The sequence below is a fragment of the Sebastes umbrosus genome, chromosome 9, assembly GCF_015220745.1.
Source record: "Sebastes umbrosus isolate fSebUmb1 chromosome 9, fSebUmb1.pri, whole genome shotgun sequence".
Taxonomy (NCBI): domain Eukaryota; kingdom Metazoa; phylum Chordata; class Actinopteri; order Perciformes; family Sebastidae; genus Sebastes; species Sebastes umbrosus.
In genome coordinates, this window is record NC_051277.1 from 14,650,144 (window position 1) to 14,671,608 (window position 21,465).

At 41.2% G+C, this 21,465-nt stretch overlaps 1 protein-coding gene across 1 annotated transcript in view; it reads right to left on the reverse strand.

Annotated features, from left to right (window-relative positions):
- The window catches only part of spock1 (SPARC (osteonectin), cwcv and kazal like domains proteoglycan 1), a 112,437-nt gene extending 95,435 nt beyond the window's left edge, over positions 1–17,002 (reverse strand). Inside the window, 2 exon segments of the mRNA XM_037780298.1 lie at positions 16,090–16,227; positions 16,816–17,002. Of these exon segments, the coding sequence (XP_037636226.1) occupies positions 16,090–16,224 (135 nt within the window). The 5' untranslated portion in view covers positions 16,225–16,227; positions 16,816–17,002.
- Between the last annotated feature and the right edge of the window lie 4,463 nt (positions 17,003–21,465).

The window sequence follows — 21,465 nt, forward strand, 5'->3', positions numbered from 1 at the left end:
CAGTATCAGATAAAAGAAGCTGCTCCCAGTATTGATCAGCAGCATCCCAGCTCACCTTATTAACCAACTCAAAATCCATGAAGAAGTCACTGGGAACATGCCAAAGGCTGGTGCGTTCACAGTTAGAAGTGTACACACACACACACACAAACCAAAGGCAGACAGAGAGAAGAGGGGAGGTTTAAAGAGACGGACCTTATTCCATGTGCGCTGCTGGGTGTGCGCCTCATTAAAATGTGATTGAAGCCGCAGCTCAGAGGCTGACTCAGCTGAGTTTAATTAAAGCTGTCAAACAATTCTTGTGTCACCCTTCAACATGCATATGCATAAATATATTCCTTTACACACCCATCTCACTCCATCTCTCTCTCCCTCTCTCTCTCTCTCTCCCATCAATTGAAGCCTGACATTTGCATAATCAATCTCCCTCTCTACATCCCCGAAGACATGACTAGCCATTTGGCTTCACTATTCTTCCCGTGTCTTTCCCCCGCCCACTGCTCGATCACCGGGACAGCCGTTGTCAACACATGCAACGTGCTTGAATCACCGCAGCCGTACAGGACTGGGAGATGGAGAGAGAGAGGAGGAGGAGAGGGGTGAGGGAGCCAAGAAAATGAGGGAGGAGAGTCCGTCGCTCTGGTTGTTATTAAGCGGGAGGGTTTCCAGTCATCAGAAAACACGACCTGCGTGGCCGTAGCTATTACTGAAGACACTAAGCACCAGACCTCAGTGATTTTTACCACAAAAAAAAACTAGAAAAACTAGAACAAGGAGCTGTTCTACTACTCAGTCTGGCACCTGTGTTTACATACTGCTTGCATACCTAATGGGATCAGCTGAATTCTGTCTGTATGGATTTTGAGAGGAAGTTATAGCTTATATTGTTACAGAAGTCAGATTTTGTTGTCATTCTTCTGTAGCTGGACCCCTCTGTGCCAACACAGTAGTCTTACTGAAATGAGACTTTGTTTTTTCGCCTCACGGTGACCAATCAGTGCTCTCAGTTTGATATCTTTCTGCTGAAGCATTACACATGAATATAATTTAAATACGTGCCGTTAATTTCATTTTGTTTTGGACGACAGCACATGGAGATTGAGTTGGCCGAGAGTCTTCTGGGATATTAATTGAACAAAACAGAAACCTGCATGCCAAGTACAGCATCAAGTATTTTCTACCCTCAAGATAGCACTGAAAGATTGGACGGTAATGAAAGACAAGCCTTCAGGAACAGTATAGTCCACGTCTGCAGCACGAGCCAAAGATTGTTTGTGTTTCTGTGAGTGTTGTTTGCATCATTTACAGGCAGCTCATTTAAATGACGGCGCCATCCGTGCACCTCACAGCGTCCCATGATGACACATTAGAAACTCAAAGCACATACAGCACATTACAGACAGGGCGCATCTTGTTTGTGTAGTTGCCAAGAGTTGTCAATTCTAATTACCATATTCATAGGCCGGTCGACAGCCCTGTCCTGTTTAATTACTTTGCTTTAAGTCCGTATGATTTAATGACCATATCATTTTTGGTGCATTAACATGAAAATAATCTTGTTTTGCATCAACAAACCTACACAAATGTGGTGTAGATGTAATGGTTTCAAAGAGTGTGTGAAATTCATAAGTCAACATCCCAGCAGGGCTCATCTGATCAGAAGAAAAAACTCTGCTCCTGTAGCAGTGAAGATTATGTTTTGTCTGATAAGTAACTGTGATATTTCAGTTCAATTCAAAGCAGTACTTTGTTCCATTTTATCCAGCCAGGTACGCAGTCATCTATAACTACTCCTCTCTCACTACAAATACTATTAAAAATTGAAAATCCCCAAATGACTTTTAAACTAGAGTTTCTCCTTCAAACCCCTCTATGTGTTCAAAATCAAAAAAGTTTAAATAGGATACAAGGGATAAAAACACCATCTGGCTTAAATTTGGTTACACGTGTCTCTCTGGATTTGAAAGTCAGCCTGAAACAGGACGTCCAGCCAGCTGTTACTCTGACAACACTATGACATCTGACTGGAGAGCGGTTGCTTACAGTAGTGCCAGAGAAAACGGGTGTGAAGTTGGCAGTGATGCGCTAAAACTGACTTCAACACCACCACCATCAGCCAGATCTGCAGCAGTCCATCCAGGCTATCTGAGGGGGTTAAAGTAGAGCACTGTGTCCGAGGCTGTTTATATCCACTTGAACTTTTCATTTCTGACACAGAGCTGAAATAACTCACTCACCCCACTCTGACAGCAGAAGCACACCACACAACATAGAGACCAACAATAAACGGGATTCTTCTCCATTAACAGTGCACAGCAACAACATGGTGTTGAAATGTGATTCCTGCATGGATTACAGCTGAGGAGTGCAACTATTAATTTCTACCCTATACCACCCTGAGAGGACATGCATTACACAGGAGGATATTTTATGTAATTCAGATATATATTTTTGTGGCATTTTGTTTTTAGCCATGCTAGGGGTATGAAGCTATGGATGGCAATGTTGGTCGGTTGTTTAGTCGGTCAACCACTTTGGTCCAGACTATAATATGTGAACAACAATGGAAGGATAACCATGAAATCTGGTATGGTCATTCATGCCCCCCTCTAGCGATGTCACAAGAACCGATATTTCGGTGCCAAGTCGATGCCAAAATTCTGAAAACGTGACACTACTCGTTTTTCTACAGTTCTGCAGTTACAGTAAGTACCGTCAGGGTTCGAGACTAACAGCATCTAATATCCTAAAGGACGCTGTAAACAAACTATCAACGTACACTAATTTTTGCCGTTGAAATTGGCAGGAGGAAAGCTAGTTAACGTTAGCTGTTAGCAGCAGGTGTGCTGCACAATCCTGCAGAGCTAACAGGTAAAGTTAACGGAGGTTGCATTGAGTTTCATTGTGATGTGTTCAAGCTCTATTTAGTAGAAAAGTATTAGCGAAGGTAAATTATAATGTTATCATGATGTGTTCAAATGTAATATTGTAAAATTTTGTTTTTGACATGTAACCTGAATAAATACAGGTGTTTGAAGTTTTCACAGCAATATGAAATAGATATTAGAGAGGGAATTATGACCTGTTTAACTTCCTAAAACTAGCTCAAAGGGATTATTGTTTTGTTTTTGACTGTGGTATCGAATTGGGTATAGTGAATTGTGGAATTTCAGTGGTATTGCTGGTATCCACTAAATTTCTGGTATTGTAACATCCCTAACCCCCTCTCAGGATGATTTCTCATCATTTTGGTGATCGCTTAACTTTTCCTCTAGCGCCAACATTAGGTCAAATTTGTCCAATACTTTTGGTTTATGACCAAATACTTGCAAAACTAATGATATTCCAGCAGCCTCAGTTATTGTTCATGTTTAGTGCTACTTTGAAAATGTTAGCACACTAACACGGTAGACTAAGATGTGTTAGCATTTAACACAAAATACCACTGTGCCTATATAAGACCAGGGCAGTCAAGTCCAAAACCAGGTCCAGTCGAGTCTGAGTCAAGACCAAGTCCAAAGGCTGCTGAGACCAAGTCAAGACTGAGTCCAGAGCAAATCGAGTCCCATTCAAGACCATAATAATGTCTTTCCAATGCTAATATAGTGATTAAGGAGTTAGGACGGACAGAAATAATCTAACAATATTGATCTATCTTCTTACAAACCAGTCATTCCTTACAATTTAAGTTTGAGGACCATTACAGTCTATAGTTATATTCATTAACCTTGAATTAGATCCCATATTGGCTACTGATGCTTCTACCCCGGGGTCACCCCCAATATGCCCCAATACATGGGGAGACAGAGAGAGAAACGTATGAAACAAGGTTGTTGTATGATATGAAATGATATAAACAGCTTTTCACAGAAAAGACTGTCAGAAGAAGGAGCAGTCAGTTCAGTTTCACTTGGTTTCCAGGAAGTCTTCGGAGAAATTAACACTGTCTAACTACCCATAGGGCTATTGGTTTAACTGTCCACACACACACATGCAGAGTCCATGACTTTACATGCAGTATTCATTCAACCCCTCAGGCTTCGACTATTCGTTGCCATTACCTACAATTCGCAAGAGTTTGTGTGTCATAAACAAGAGTGCACAGCCAGGGAGTTACTTCGCTGCAGAAAACTACAAAATGATGCGGTGAGGAATATGGAAAGGCGCTAAAAGCTACAAGGAACAGATCTGCCACATTTCTGTGTCAATCACTGCCTCCCCTCCCCTCTCTCTCTGTCTCTCTCGCTCTCCCAGGAGCATCACATGAGCTGCCGTAGCAGACACCTCCTGAATTATTGAAGCAGACAAGACATCTCTCAAACCCCCGCCCGCACACTCATACACACAAACAGTAACTGTATCCCTGCCCTCAGGGGGAAAATTAGATAATGACCAATTCAATCTGACATGGTTTTAGAGACCATAAACATGAGAGTGAGAGGAAGAGAGGGAGGGAGAGGAAGGATGCTGACACTGATCGAAAGGAGGGCTGGGGAGGTGAGAAAAAGAGAAACAGACTGCCCGTGGTTTATTTCACACTGTGACACTCAGGGTTGGGAAGGCTACGTTCAAATGCGATCTGTGCAAGACGCCTCGCTTGTGAATAAAAACTGCTGCTGCGTTACATAATTGATTAGGCTACCTACAAAACACAATACGTAGCCCAACAATTTACTCCCAAGAACAATCTGTAATTTGAATGCCGTTTGTATGATCATCTGCATCAGCTATCATGACGGGCAAAGCAAGGACTGCGTCCATCATCTCAACAACAACTACTGTGATTACAGGGAACACGCGGAGGCAGACACATACGATCCATCAAGGCATGAAGCTGCTTTATAAATCACAGGATATACCTCATTACATGATAGCGAGAAGAAGAGCATGTTGTGTGGCAGCTACATATTACAAGATATAAAAGATGATTATTATGGTTGAAAAATACAATCAACAACACTGATAAATCTGTGTCTCATGTTCCTACTGATGAACCCTTATCTACCATGTTGATATTGTAGTTTTTTATTGGATTGGATGCGCTGCCAAGAAATTTGGTACGGACATTCAATGGTCCCCGGAGGATGAACTGTAAAGTCATAATATTATAAAATAGTAATTTTACGTGTTATTATAGAGGGGAAATAGAGCAGCGTGCCGCCTGTGTGAAAATGAGGAACGTTAAGCATTTTGTGAAATTATACTTTAGTATAGGTTTCACAAATAACTAAATGCTTCAGGACCTTGAAAAGATTGTGCAAGAAACTGCGTTTATTCCAAAGAAAGAAACACACAGACCTGGAGGAAATTGCCTCTTTCGTGGAGGAGGAAATTACTTTTTTTCTCCTAAAGTTATGACTTTTTTCTCATAATATTACAACTTTTTTTTTCTTGAAATAGTTTGACTTTATACTCGTTTAATTACATTTTTTTTTCTCGTAATATTATGACTTTATTCTCAAAATCTCAAATTGATTTCCCCTCAATGTGGCCCTAATACTCTGTTGTACATACCCAATTTGAGCTTTTCCTAAAAAAAGGACATAGAACATCCTAATTACAGAGTTTATCTTCATTGCTGTGTAAAAATATATTCCAGGGTCATCTTCCAAGGCAAAGACCACACACTCCCAACACAACAATACTGTCACTGTGCCAACAGGGACTTCCTATTTGGCAGAGTAACAAGCAGGCATATAAGGCTGCCATGACTCATCTCCACTCATAGATTCAACTTATATAACAGATTACAAAAAGACAAATCAAACAATGGCATATGGCGAGATGGGAGCCAAACCCAGAGGAACAAATATCTGATCATACACTAGAAGCAGCGCACAGTGGGGTTGACAGATTCATTAATGGCACTGGCAACAGAAACACACAAAGACGGAAAAAACTATTCTGGCATATAGAATATATGCCTATATTTTCACTCTGACACACAGACGTGATGATCAAAACAAACTATTATGCATGATACTATTACACGCAGGTTTTCACACACACATACACACACACACACACTCACACACTTTGATATCCTCCCCTTCCATCAAAACCAGCTGTTACAGAAGCGAGTTAAAACCCACAATATTACAGACGTATGTTGACAGAAAGCTGGCTGCCTGTCATTAGTATTATGTAGATTTTCTAACAACGACTGCAGACATCCATGAAAATGAAACATGGGGAAATTATAGCGAAGACAGCTTGAAGCCATATGGATCACTACTGCATGCAGGGTAATAAAATTCAATTGACCCTTTCGCTAAATCCCGCCCCCCCACTGCTACCCCGTCAAGCTGTCAGAGTATCATGGAGCCCTCACTGTCACTAGCTGCAATCCCTAAAGAAATGTGACCTAATTTTTGGAAAAACAAAAAAGCGATTTCAGAGAAAAGAAGGGTCTACAATATGCCTTTGGATGATATATCAAGGATGTCAAACTAACTCAGCAGCATAAGATAAAGATAGACAACCCGGTTTCACTCCCAACTCGTCAAGTACCGCTGCTTCGTAAGCGCCCCTCGGCATCTGATACCGAAGTACGGAGGCACCCTTTAGTGACCGTATGTGACGCACTGGGCCTTCAACTAACACCAATATAAACCCACCCGCAGCGTTGTCCGACGTTCAGGTAAAGTGATGTAGTATTAAGAGCATGAGAGATCGCTAAGGGTGGGGAGGAGGTGTGGGTAAAACAAACACAGGACACGGACTCTCAAACAGGAGACCACTGTTCGTGGCCTGTGTGAAGTTTATTTTGAAAGGACACTATGCATGTAACAAGCATATAATGACCCACCATCCCTGGTTAAAATAGTTTAAGTAGTGGACCAACAGTCCGGCCGACCATCCCTACAGTGGATTCACACTACTGGTATGGCTAAAAGGCCAATATTGCTATAAAACATTCCTGTTTATTGTTTGAAACATTGTCCGCAATGATGCAACATGTCCAGAGATATTAAACAGGTATCTACCTCAGTATAAACAGCATGGTAAAATCTCTGATGGTAGACATATTCATAATACTCATAGTATATATCATCATATCACCTATACTTTAAATGTAAGGTACTGTGCAGGATAGGTGATCCAATGCAATCCCTCTTCTAGAAATAGAAAGAGGATTTTCTACACTTCAGTGTAGTGATAACAATGGTATGTGTTAAAAAAAAAATCAGCCTTCTAATAGAATATAGCTCAAAGTAAGACAAAACGAAAATATAGAACTAGTGGTAGTATATATCGGGTTTTTTCCCAGCAGTCTGAGGGTGGTTTATCTGTCTTGTCTAAATCTTTAAAAGTTAGCAGCAAATCAGACAGCATCTCTTCAAAAGAATCAGCGGCTTAGCGGGAACACTTCATATCAGCGCCAAATCGACCGACAGAAAGACGATCCCCACAGAGAAAGAGAGAGAGAGAAGGGAGTTTGGAGGGGCTCCCACGACAAAGCTGACTGACACACACACAAACACACATGTTTTATTGATGATGGATTCCACATTTCTCCCATCCTGCCATCCTCCGTCTGTCCATCTGTTCTGCCCACAGTGTTGATGGGCTTCACATGAAAGCTCCTCCTCTTCCTCTCTTCTCCTACGTCTCTCTGTTTTTTCCATTTCCTCTTTTTTATCGTCGGCCAAAATTACACTGGCAATCCTCTAGCTCCCCTGCTTTGTCTGTCTCTCTGTTCTACCCTCCAACACACACACACACACACACACAAACACACAAAACCTATTTATCCTAGTCATAGGGTGCAGTGACCTCTGTCTGGCCTGTGACCGAATTGTCCTCCAACGTGTGTGTGTGTGCTTGCATATGTGTGTCTGTGTGTGTCTTTGTGTGTCCTCACACTCGTATTGATTATATCAAGGCTCCAATCAGGGTTACTAGGCCCTGTAAATTTACTGATCGATCTCTCCTAGAGCCTCGGGGTGGTTGGGAAGCTGTGTGTGTTTGGGTGAGCATTCGCACACATGCAGAGACAGCAGTTGGAGAGAGAGATGTGAAAATTTTCCACGAGTCAGTTTAAAGGGGTACGACATGACAAAGAGAACTCTCCTTCAGTGCGGAGATTAGGATCAGCATTGAAATCAATGGCTCACAGTAAGAAGAAATATGCAGGAGGAAGAAGAAGAGGGATGAAAGGAATAGTGAGAAGGTTTTATTTTGAAGGGCACTGTTTCATCGGGAATTGGTGGAATATAAAACGAGAGAGGGAAGAGCCAGGAGAGAGTGGAGGTGATAAACGGTATGAAGAGAAGGTGTAGAGGCAGCTTAAGAGGAGAAAGAGAAATGTAGGTCAGAGCAAAGGAGAGATAAGAAAAGAATGACAGGTGTTCGCCCAAGTCTTCGCTTAATTGACGGGAATACTGTGTGTCTGCAGGGTTTATGAGTGTGTATATATATGTATGAGAGAGAAGGTGAAGGTGACTCCAGGCTTCTCTAAAACTGCACCCCTCCCCCTCAGCTATGCAACCAGGCAATCAGGACACACACATACACACACACCAGGGTGCAAACATAGACAGAAGAGTTAATATGGATGCAGTGGGAAGCTCCCAGGTGTGAATGTTTTCACCGTGAGTCAGAAAGAGGGGCTGAAAAAAGAACGTGCAAGCTCAGCAAAACCCTTCTCCTCCGTAAATGGAAAAGGGGAAAACATGTAATACAAGCTACCGCACCGACCAGCTTTGAAATGAAAATAATAGTGTCACTGAGGCTGACAGAAAAACACATAGTAACTAAAAAAACTGCTGCACACACAGTCCTTGATAAGGAGAGACAGCGGGGGTCGGTGACTGGCAGCCCCGGAGAGGCTGTCGTCTTGTGAAAAGTGAATGCTAATGATAAAAGATGACAGCATTTAATTGTCACCATGAGACCGAGCGGAGACAGGCCACACGCTCTGACACACACAGCCACAATGCAACCACGCAAACGTTGTGGTTTGCAGCTCGCCAAGATTTTCTACCTGCCACCAGGTCCGCCAGACAGCGAACAGACATGCATTTAAACAAATATATGAGGAAATATGCAGCACACATCCGATGTCCCTCGCAAATAAGATTTAGTGCATTTCTGCAAACCTGACAGCGTGCAAGCAGGGCGGAAGACAGGATTTCAGTAGGAAATGATAGAAAGGGAAGGGAAGGAGGACAGGGACAAGAAAAGACTCTTTTAGGAGAAACAAACAACAGGCTCAGAAGAGTGAAAACAAGTTTCCCTCCTCCTGAGGATTAAAGTGGGTCTGTCTGAACGGCAATGACAGCTTTTCTGTCACTGTTTGCAGAGAGAGATTCTGATAAGAGACACAGGGGGAGGAGAGGAGAGGAGATTATACAACAAGACAACTAACACAATGGCTGGGTATTTGGCAAAATTAAGATTAGAATAAATACAAATCTGATTAAAGATTAGGTAAACAGTCTAATCTGAGCAGGCATTCAACGCCAACGTTCTGTGCTTTCTGTACAACAGACACATTTTGGTCGGGACTGAGGTTTAGTCGAGTGAGTTGTGGGTCAGTGTCGACACCACTTGCCTGAGATCTGTTTGTTTGTCATCAATATTATGTAGTCATACCATTTCTGTATATTAATATTGTGTTCTCTATAAGATTATGAAATTTGATGAACACTATCTAGGTGGAGGCTTCAAATAAGCCCAGTGGGGACCAGATTTAGCCTCTCTATCAATTTACTTCAGTCCAAGGGGGCTTATGGCATGGGAAACATACGTTTACATTACCAAGCAACTGTGAATTAAAAACAAAAATCTGGTTCTCTCTCTAGGTTCCATAGTGGAGAGGAGGTTGTGTTGCTCTGGCTCTATATATTTGGCGTGGAGAGGAGGTTGTGTTGCTCTGGCTCTATCTATTTGACATGGAGAGGAGGTTGTGTTGCTCTGGCTCTATCTATTTGATGTGGAGAGGAGGTTGTGTTGCTCTGGCTTTATCTATTGGGCGTGGAGAGGAGGTTGTGTTGCTCTGGCTTTATCTATTGGGCGTGGAGAGGAGGTTGTGTTGCTCTGGCTTTATCTATTTGGCATGGAGAGGAGGTTGTGTTGCTCTGACTCTATCTATTTGGCATGGAGAGGAGGTCGTGTTGCTCTGGCTCTATCTATTTGCATGGAGAGGAGGTCGTGTTGCTCTGGCTCTATCTGTTTGGCGTGGAGAGGAGGTCGTATTGCTGTGGCTCTATCTATTTGGCGTGGAGAGGAAGTTTTGTTGCTCTGGCTCTATCTGTTTGGCAATGTAATATATGTATTTATTTCTGTTATATGGATTGTCTATGTTGTATTTCATCATCATCACAGACTCATGATATCAGCAGACATACCTCCTCTACGTAGATCAAATTCATACTCATGTTACACACTGACCCTCAGATACCAATGCTTACTGTACCTTTACCTCAATACAAACACCTTGCACAACATAAATCCACCAATAATAGGCTCGCTCAGGCCACAATAGCAGAACTGGTTTGAACCGGCCAGCTCAGCAATATACACATACCACAATATGAGCAGTGTTATCTGATAGACTTCACTATACTGTATAAAAAGCAATTACACAGAGCTTTTTAAACTGCCGTTCTCCAGCCTTTAAATAAACTCTCCAACAGTTAAGTTGCAAATTATCAGTGTTTCTTCTTTTCACTACCGAGACCACAGAAGATTGAGGTCAGCGGTTTTGATGCGAAAGGTGAGCGAGGTAAAGTAATTAGTCACATCATTTAAAAATTGTGAAGGACTATAATTATCAACTAAAACTGTGTCTATTGCTGTAAGAACACTTACACAGGAAAAAGCGTCCTCAGATTCACTCAACTTACAAATGTATTGACTGCATAATACCGAGACATTAAAGAAAAATCACTGTAATTGCACCTATCATGCACCGCAGTCTCAACCCTGCATGCTGGTGTTACCAGATTTATATCTGTTAATAAGATATTTAGTTTTACTGCTGCTGCTTCTACCACTGTTCCAGCAGGACCCCCCAATATTCACTTTAGTCCTGACCAGAATACTCGGATGTAGCCGACAACACGAGGCAGCTGCAGGCTCACAACAAAGTTGACCCTGCTTGAAACAGAAACACAGTCCAACTCGGCGCTGCATACAAATGTGTGTATGTTCACTGCAGCTCAACTTTTATTTGCATAACAGCTCATGGAAATTAAATTCTAACCTAAGGAAAATGAAAATACCGAAGCGATTTGGCAAAAGAGCAACAAAGGTGGTTGAGCAAATTTAAGGATTAAGAAAGTATTTAATTGGTCATAAAAACATTTAGATCTTCTAACAAGCTAAACAAACTCCAAACCGTCAATAATATAAAGTACTGGTAATAAAGGCACTGTACTAAAATGAGACACTTTTCCACAAGACAAGTCAACAAATCACACAGTTATGTGTGCTTTACTCATATCAACACTCTCTTTCTCCTACTAGACACAAAAATGTAAAGTGAGAGAGAGTCAGTGACATATATTTCACGCCAACATTAGCTAATAGTTAGTTTAGATCAGTAAATTTCTCAGGTCATGTGGCCTGCAACTGATGCCGACTGAACCGATCCTGACCCATGAGCCATGTAAACCATTTGCCATTTCCACACAGTCACACCACTACAATCATTTCTCCTTTAATACAGCTCACTCCCTCTGTCGGTCTAAGAAGAACTATACAGAACAGAATGAGGTATAAACAAACATTTATTGAATAGAGTATTTTCTATGGAATCTAAGGATAAGTGAATATTAACATTAAAGCTGCTAAATACGGGATTGAGAGCATTTCTATTGCCTCTCAACAGCTCTCAACATGGCGACAGTGAGATGGCGAGCCAGCGGCTTGTAGCTAACGGTGCTAACACTGGCAAAAGTGCTGACAGAGATAACAGTGTTTACCTGAGGGGGAACCGGAGGGCGGTTGCTACGCTTCCGCGATGACGCCGTCAGCCGGGACAGCGTTATCAGCGGTAACCGCCGTATGAGAGCAGTGCAGAGCAGCGTCCGTGAGCGAGCAAGTGTAGCACGCTCACATGCACTTACATGCACTATAAGCACGTGCAGCCGGCAACAAAGCGAGGAGAAACTGGAAACTGGGATTACAACACACACAGAGGAAGAGAGACTTCGTTCTCTGCTTAGGTAGACATTACGCCATTATATCTTTAAATAGTTAATAGTTATATTAATGCTCTGGATATCAAAATTGTCACCTTTAACATTTAATAAAATATTGTAGAAAAATATAAAATGTAGAAAATAATAAAATATAACTCTGAGTTTTGTCTCTGCTGCCTGGTAATTAGTCCAGTTCTGATAATATTATACAATTAGCTTTGGCTATACAATGTAAACATAAGCCTATAGGCTATGGTTGCATAGTAGCTGGCGGGCGTGTGAAGCATTAAACTAGCTCAGGCAGCAAGCCTGTCCACAGACTTCAGTCTGAAGCCAATAAACACGCTGCGTCATTTATTCCATAAATGTGTCCTTTTGTTTCTACAAACCAGCTGAAATTCATGTCTACATCAAGTATACAAGCGAGTAACAAAGACGCTGGCTTTGTTTTGATTGAAGAAAACATGTTTTTGAACTGACAAAATGGGATGGTAATGAGGGACTTTTTATTTCTACTGCACGTCTTCCCAGATAGAAGTGGACTAGAATAAAACTGTCTCTGTCTGCGTATCTTCCAACAGTGCCGTCGTTAGGAATGCGCCCAGGCAAAAAGAATAAATCAAACCCTATTTTCCTTATGTTTTCAAGATAAGCCACCTGAACTTTGACTGCTTAACCATTGCACCAGCTCCCCTGCCAACAAATGGACGCTCATGCATTATGCAGGAGGGAGCAAGTGGCTCATCAGGGATGCAGAGTGAAACATGGCAGGCAGGGGGGGGAGCAGTAGAGAGGAGGAGTCATGGGTAAGGGCTTAGGGAGGGGGGAAGATAGAGAGGGCCATGGTTGAGGAAGCACAGGGTCATCCACAGCTCCAGAGACAGAGGCAGAAAACGAGTCAAAGCGTGGAAGAAAAATGTGGAGTTCATGACTCAATGAGAATTAAGAGGAGGGGGGTGAGATTGACACAGTGCTGCAATGGATTGTTATATTGTGAGCATCAAACACTTCATTTCCTGCATTCTGGTGAATTTTTATGCACCAATTTCTGCCTTTTCTGCATCAAGTTATGGTGGAAATGTTTTCCTTTACATAAATAAAGACAGGTGACAATTCAATTCATTGGATCCACAAGAGTCTCAACTTTACAGTCATACTCAATTTATGTAACTTCAAGACTGTTTTGGGATCGCAGTATAGGCAGAGATATTTATATACACCATTTTTAGAATAGGTGAAAATAATGCAAACAAACTGCATGTTTCTGCCCCAAACTGCATGTGATTACCATAAAGTGGGCATGTCTGTAAAGGGGAGACTCATGGGTACCCATAGAACCCATTTTCATTCACATATCTTGAGGTCAGAAGTCAAGGGAGTATGGCTATGCCAGTTGTCCCTTGCCAGAATTTAGCCTTACTTTGAAGCGTTATTTAGCCTCCTTCCGGACAAGCTAACATGACATGATTGGTACCACCTGGCTTCACATGTAAAGGGATTTAAAGGATTTAAAGGATAATAAGTCTGGTGGCCAATTTTGACATCAAATCAACATAGTTTTCATAATGGAGCTCACTTGATACTTGAATTAAAAAAAAAAGGATTTCTAAAACATTTAGCTTATATTCTTTTTATATATATACAGTATATACATATTTTTATCCCATAAATCTTGCCGTTACAGACGGAAAGGTAAATATGCTAGCTCACCACTGTATTCTGTCATTACATGTTGTATTCAACTTGTATTCTTTGTAAATGTGGGACGCTGCATGCATCCGTCACATTGTGGGATTTTGGTCTTAAATTTTCAGAATGTTAAAGAAGCCTGTTTTTTTGTCACCACAACTAAATAAGTCGTCATGGACATGTCGCACGGTGCGATTTAAGACCATGATTGACAACAACAACACAAATTTCTCGCATTCAGTAAGCTGTCTCCTGGGAAAAATCGCATCAGGGCTTTCCTCAGTCATCAAATTTAAATGGTTGCAAGAATGGTTGTTTTGTAGTTTGACTCGTACAGAAACACATTTTCTTCATCTAAGGTCTCGCTGTCTGTGATATTAAAGGCTTTTGGTGCCAGAGAGGGGAAGAGAGGAATGAGTAAGACAGAATGGAGGAGGAAAGAAGACACAGTGGGACAAAAGACAGCCAATGTTGCAGGAGACAAATTACGACCAGCAGGTTTCCCTATGTGATAGGGCAGACAATACACACACACGCATAAACACAACAGTAGGTTGGTAGCATTGCTTGAAATATTAAACATAAATGTCACAGCCTTTCCTTCTATCCATTGCTCCTCTCCTCCGCTCCTTTCCCTCCCTCCTGTCCTCCGCCCTCCGCTGACAGTTTCCTGTTAATGAGTTTCACTTGCACAGGATACCACAGAGAGGAATAGAGAGTGGGCAGCAGTGCACATGCTCTCACACACACACACACACACCTACACGCACACACACTGCAGGTACAGTAGTAGAGCCCTGGCTGATTGTATACAGACACGACCAATACTGGCTTTCACATCGCCGACGCACTACTTTATGGGGTCGGTCAGCTGGTTACACTACTGTCAGCTACTGGTTAGACTGGAGAGAATGCTTAGCATTGTTGTAATTCTCCAGTTAAGGCCAGAGCTTAGAGTCCTAAGTATATCCAAATACCAAGAGTAATGGAAGTCATTATGTTCCTGATATTGACGCACAGTGTAAACACAACCAACCCCTTTAATTTCCCCTTAAGTAGCTGTAAAGTTGTTAAATTCACACCGTCTGGCAGCATCACATACTCTCTCCCAGCTCTTCATTGGAGCTGTAAAATGTTTATATTGTAAGTGGAATATTCAACCCCAAGACTGCATGTTTTTTTTTTATGGCTGCACCATTCCATCTAATGGAAACCCTCTAGATGTCTTGTTCATCATTTTATACACATTTTCTCCAGAACTCTGAAGCCTGATGTGTTTGGTATCTTTGACAAAATGAACAATGTGGCTGCACAGCAACTGGCTTAATATGTTTTTTTTAGATCTTACTTCACAATAATTAGACCTATACATGTCAGTGAAACTGCAGAGAATCATGCTTCAAAGTGACTTTCAGCAAATGTATATGAAGCACCTGCTATATCCATTAAGTTCTTCATTCTTCAAAGCATGTCATGGATGTTTTAGCCGTAGCAAACCAAGGTTTCAAACCCTGACACAAAACTCAATGGTTTAACTCATCATTATGGTTTATACGAGAGTGAGAAATGTTAATCCATCAATATGCGTCTGTATTGACCTGACAGCACGTTGAGTCAGCTGAAGAGCTAACATGGCTCAACATGGATATTGAGCTCGATGATTCACCATAATGGATTTACCACTGGCACTCTCTCTATACACATGGTGCACTATAGCTCATATATTGACTATAGACTTTTACATGTACTGTATGTTCTTTTTCTGAGAACTCCTACAGGAAAGGCAGACACATAAACCATTACTGCAAAGGCTAATAGATGCACATAATAAGTCACAGACTCACTTCTTCTGACTCAGACTGAAGTAGATGATTATCAGTTATAAAAAGCTCACTGTTATGGCATGACTACTGCTTGGAAATGTAATGAAATGAGGACATCTCTTAAAGTCAACATTGGTCAGTCAAATCATAAGCTAGAAGTTTTTTTCCATCACACGCAGAAGATGTGTCTGATGTTGTTGTTGGTCTACGAATCCTCATCTCTTTCAACCAGGATCTGAACCTGCTGAGTTTCTACAAGGTGGATTATGGCTGCTGGCAAGTGATCAAGTACTCACAGGGTGTATCAAGGGCGTAGTGATCTCTCTCTCTCTCTCTCTCTCTCTCACACACACACACACACAGAAACACACACAGTATAGGTAATCATGGTGCCCCTTTATGGCTAGATGTTGCAGTTGCAAACTCACATCTCTGAATCTGTTCCAGGGTCTGTCCTTGTTGTACTGAGCCACGGTGCTCAGCCATTTGTCGTTACTGTTACCGGAGACCGTCGTTTCTCTGCTCAGCAAGAGAGCCACGACAGGGAGCAGAAAGAAGAACATCCTCTGGAAGCAAAGACAGAGAGAGAGAGATAGAGAGAGAGAGAGAGAACAGAGGGACATGAGCCTGGATGCATATTCCGAGTGAGGAAACAGATACAGAGCAAGAGGAGGATGCAGCAAAGTGTTAGAAAGAGCAGCACGAAGTGAGATAGAACACTTTTTACAGAACATTAGAACTCTGTGACGCATCAATGGGTCAGAATGTCACAATGGAACGTAGAAAGCAGCTAAAAGAACCTCCGTTTATTATGGCTGATGTATATATAGAGAGTGCTCATTTGATCAAATCGCTGATCCTTCCTCCTTAATCGGATTATAAACATTGGAGAGTTTGTCACCGCGGCAGATGGGGCGACGCGCAAAACGATTAGCTCGCGAGCTTCCCCCCCTCCGCCAATTTAAAAAGCAATTAGCGGCGTCAACACTATATAGACGGCCCCCCAATATACCCCCCGAGGAGCTTTGTGTCTGCTTTCTCCTGCATCCATCCCAGCGGCAAGTCGTCAACCACTCACTTTCATTTCCAGTTTATATTTCTTTGATTTTAATTTTTTTTTTTAAATCAAATAAAACAGCATGCGGTGCTTCTACCTGGAAGAGTTCGTTGGGTGTCCAATTTGTCCGATTCCCGGGAGAAAATATAGGTCCACGGCCCCGGGCACTCCGGCGGCACCCGACTGCTTGTAAGATTGACGGCAAAAAGGAAAGCTGCGAGGACGCGCGTACCGGGACTTTCTCCTCCTCCTCCTCCTCCTCCTCTTCCTCGGACACCAGACGCCGCCTCTCTCTCTCTCTCTCTCTCTCTCTCTCTATTTCTCACTCACACACACCGTGTCATTGATTTTCAGCAGGGGGGGGGGGGATTTTTTTTTCTTTTTTTATGTTCACACCAGAGCTGGAGCAGGATTTAGGAGCCGTGTGTGTCACAGCAGCGTTGCTGTTCACACACATTTCATGTTAGTTACGCGCCTCACTCTGTTGTGGAATTCCAGCTCGTGACCACTATAGTAAATACAATTAGGATCCATAAAGCCGTAAAATCAGTTACAATCTCCAGTTTCACTTCCATCAGCGGATGGATGGATGGATGGATGGATGGATGGATGGGTTGATCCGCTGAGGGAAGTGAAACTGGAGACGCTGATTTTACGGGGTTTATGTATCATAATTGTATTTACTATTAGTTTAAATACATTAATAACATTTTTTTTTATTAAAAAAAAGCCTTTTCATGTGGCCTGCCTCTATCCGTGGTGCTGAAAAGCGCGCGACCCTCAGCGGATGAATGAGTTGATCCGCTGGAGTGTTGCGCGCTTTTCAGCACCACGGACAGAGGCAGGCTCTTTTTTTAATGAAAACACAATTCATAAATGGGCCATATAACTAGGGCGTTCATTTTTTGGGGTGGGTGGGGGGGATATAACGATATATGTTTAAATATTTAATCTGTAACTCTTTGCTAAGGCTCTCTCTGGGATTTCTTCGCTTTGGCAACACTCTCGTTTCTCTCTCTCTCTTTGCGTAATGTGTGTCTGCTGTTGGTGTTGGTGTTGGTGTCTGTGGTGTGTGTAGGACTGCCCAGTGGTTCAGTTAAACCTGTTTTTTATTGACTTGTTTTGGCATAGAGAAAGCTCCAGCTCCTTATCTCCCTCAGTTTCACATAAAACCTTATTCTAACTATTCTGGCTGACATCACAATTCTCTTTTGTATTGTTTGCACTTTTGGAAAGTATTACCAGTATTAATCTAGTCTGGCACGGTAGTCTTTCCTTTTTTTGCAATTCTGTATTCATCTCGTCCTGCTACGTTGCAAAACTCACTGCCCTTGCAAAGGAAGGTTTTTGTTTTTTGCCACCACTGTGTTATATTTATATATCTATATTTTATCGTGCTGTTTTAATGAGTCTGGATTGTTTTGTCACCCAAAGTTCACAGTAGCTGTTTGAGCACTGAACTTGTGTATCCCTCCAGGGTAACTAAACCTTATAGGTTATAGACCTGCTGCAGTTTTTCCTTTTTATTTCCTGTTCTCGGTCCAGAATCGGAGCTCATTAAAAATGAAACAGGTTAAACACAAAGAAGTTATACGCTCTCCTTTGCAATAATGTTTGCTGCAGTGTAAAAACTGTGAGGTCTGGTCAAGTGACCTCCTAAACCTTTATTTATGAAATACTGGATTATTTTTAATATTTGTCCACATTATGTAAAAGGTCTAAGCATTAATTGGGTGGCCATGTGTTTTGGTGTCTTCAAAACACAGAGAGCAGGATTGTTCCAGCAGTGACGCAGTTAAACACTGCAGGTGGGGGAGCTGTTCATGGTACTGACCATTTTTAACCCCAACTGCTTAAGATGATTACAGTTTAGGATATACAAACAGTAAGTTATATTCACATCATATAAAAGTAGTTATTAGTTATGTGTCATTTAGAGTAGCAGCTGATTCAGAGTTAATCAGTCCAATGGATTAAGAAAGCGGTCAGTATGCAGATTCACATATATTGAGTCCTTAGATGCCCACCATTAAAATTAAGTTTAGCTGCATGTTTTCATGTATCTTATTATTAGATTTTTATATAGTTTTTCCTGATCTCCAGTATAGTCTATCTCTTCTATTCAGTCTTTTGTGACAGATGGCCGATACAGTGTGTGATAAGATAAGATCACTACAACTGATACATTTGACAGATACTTTTTTAGAAATGTGCCGTTTTATTGAATTACACCTAACAATATGAAAAATAGCTTTTGCACCGTACTCAAAAGTATCATATTTCTTCAGTTTTCTGCCTTCATCCCTCAGACTTAATGTCATGCAGAAAGAGACCATCAACAACACAAGACTGAAAGAGGATGCAGCGATTTTTACATCCAAAACCTCCAGCCTTGTTCTTTTGGTCATCGCAACACTTTGCCAGACAAAGACAAATGAGAGGATAAGACCTGCAAAACATTGTGTTAAAGTTCAATTTTAACTGACATTTTAAAAGCTGGAGCAAATTGGATCTGTCAATTGAAATGTCAACTTTTGTTTCTTTATTAGGAAAGTTATATTATATTTGTGTTCTATATTGAGTTTTGTGTTTATATCTGCATCTGGAAGAGATGTTTTATTTCACCTCATGTTACAACTGGGGGGAGAAAACGTTACTACTTTTTAAATACCTTTTTTCTATTAAAAAAAAGTATTAAAACTCTCTGGACTTTAGCTAACTAGATCAATAAGGGAGGTCAGTCATTTTATGTGTGCTAAACTCTGGAGGCCCATAAACCCTTTACGGGGATTTAAGCGCCAGAAATCGCACATTATTGCATTAAAGAGCTTGTTGTTATTGCCATACATCTGTATTGTTTAAAAACACTCACTTTGAGTCCTGGTAATATACAACAGTGACATCAACACCATAAAGCTAATGGCAAGTGAAGGTCTGCATAATACAGTTGCTAATAATGAGACGTTACTCTTTAAAAACCTGTCTCTCACTGTGCCATCTTATAATGTGAAGCACTGTGTGATTGGTGGAATTGGAAAGTCCAATAAGCAGCTTATGAGCTGAGTGATTATGAAACACTTGATTTTGACATTTAGAGGCTCTTACAAGACATTTATACGCAGTATATGGTAATAGTTATGTAGCCCGTGTTAAATGGAAACCCTGACATTTACAGTAAATTTGAGTAAAGTTGGGACACTTGGAAATGAGATGGAACATCTGTCCTTCAGCTACTACTGCCAAGTGGCCTATTTACAGTTCTCCTCACACATTTAAGCTCTAGACACTCTACAATGTGGACAACACCAGTACATTTCTCCAAGGGGCTGGTTCAGATGTAACAACTTATTTAAAACATTGGTTGTAGATTTTAAAATGAATAGATTATTCAAACTCCTGAAATATAAGGCTTCAAAATATAACGTTTACACTATAGTTGACAACTTAAATGCATCTTAAATTCTGTTTTATTTTAAGTACTGAAAATGCTGATATTTATGACAAATATATATTGAGAAAGAGTTAGAGAAACATGGTACAAGACACAGGAACATTATGTAGCACAGTGGTCTGCTCACATATTGGAAAATTTAACAGACATCAGGCCATTAAATAGGCATTATCTGTTGCTATAATCACCATAGATGTGGGTGAATAGGGGCTTGCTACACCGAATAGTAGGTTTTATCATCTATTCACATGATAGATCACCGAAAGAAGGAATAAAAGAAGACAACAGAGACCTCTAGCAACCGTAGTCATTATGACAGGAGCTGAAGCAGAAGTCAGGCGCTGTAGTATAGACAGCTTGAAACTCCATATTGGGTGGAGGTTGGGACGATGGATGGAATTCAAAACACTTTTCATCCACTGGGATTCCCATCCTCTGTGAAAATGTTCCGTGTTAAATATCTGTGAATAATATTATTTTTCTTAAATAAAAATATTTTTAAAAAAGTATCACTTTCACTTTTGAAACGTAGTTATTTTAAAATAAAACACAATGTTCTCCCCTAAAGCTAACCAAGTGGTTTTGTTGCAGAAACCTAAAAAAGCCTTTTTGTTTGTGTTCAAAACGTAACCTTTCATTCAGTTTTACAATGTCCTACAACGTGTTGCTTTTAAGTTTCATGTTTACAAAGTAGTAGGCATAGCAGGCCCCTTTTGACCCACATCTATGGTGCTTAAAGCGACCGATAACGTCTATTTAATGGCCTGATAACAGTTGAATCGGGTGCTTATATTGATAGATACATTACAGTGAGCATCAGCAGTGGGATGAAGGTTTGTGGTTGTTTCCTTTCAGATTTTACTTTAAGCCCCGGCTTTCAAACATCAGGAAAAACACCTCAATATCAGATGTAACCTCAGGATATGTTTATGCTTTTGAACAGAAAACCAGATATGTTCGTGTATCATTTTTAACCATTGTTGATTGTCATTGTGTTGTTATAGCAGCTTAGTTAGAGACTCACTCAAGTATCCAATCCAGGCCCACTTCAGTCAGGTATTCTGGAAAGAAGGAGGGGGGGTGGGGTGCTCTGGAAGATAAAGGATACGAACAGCTGTAGGAGATCCAATTTTGAATAATACAGATCAAAATATCTGAAACAAAGCACAGGGGAGCCGTGTCCCAGCGGTAAATTTACTGTTGTAAATTCCCTACGCTGCAAATGCAGATGGTAAAAGGAAAAGAGAGAGGGAGGGAGGAGAGAAGGAAAACAAGAATGATGAAACAAGATTAAAG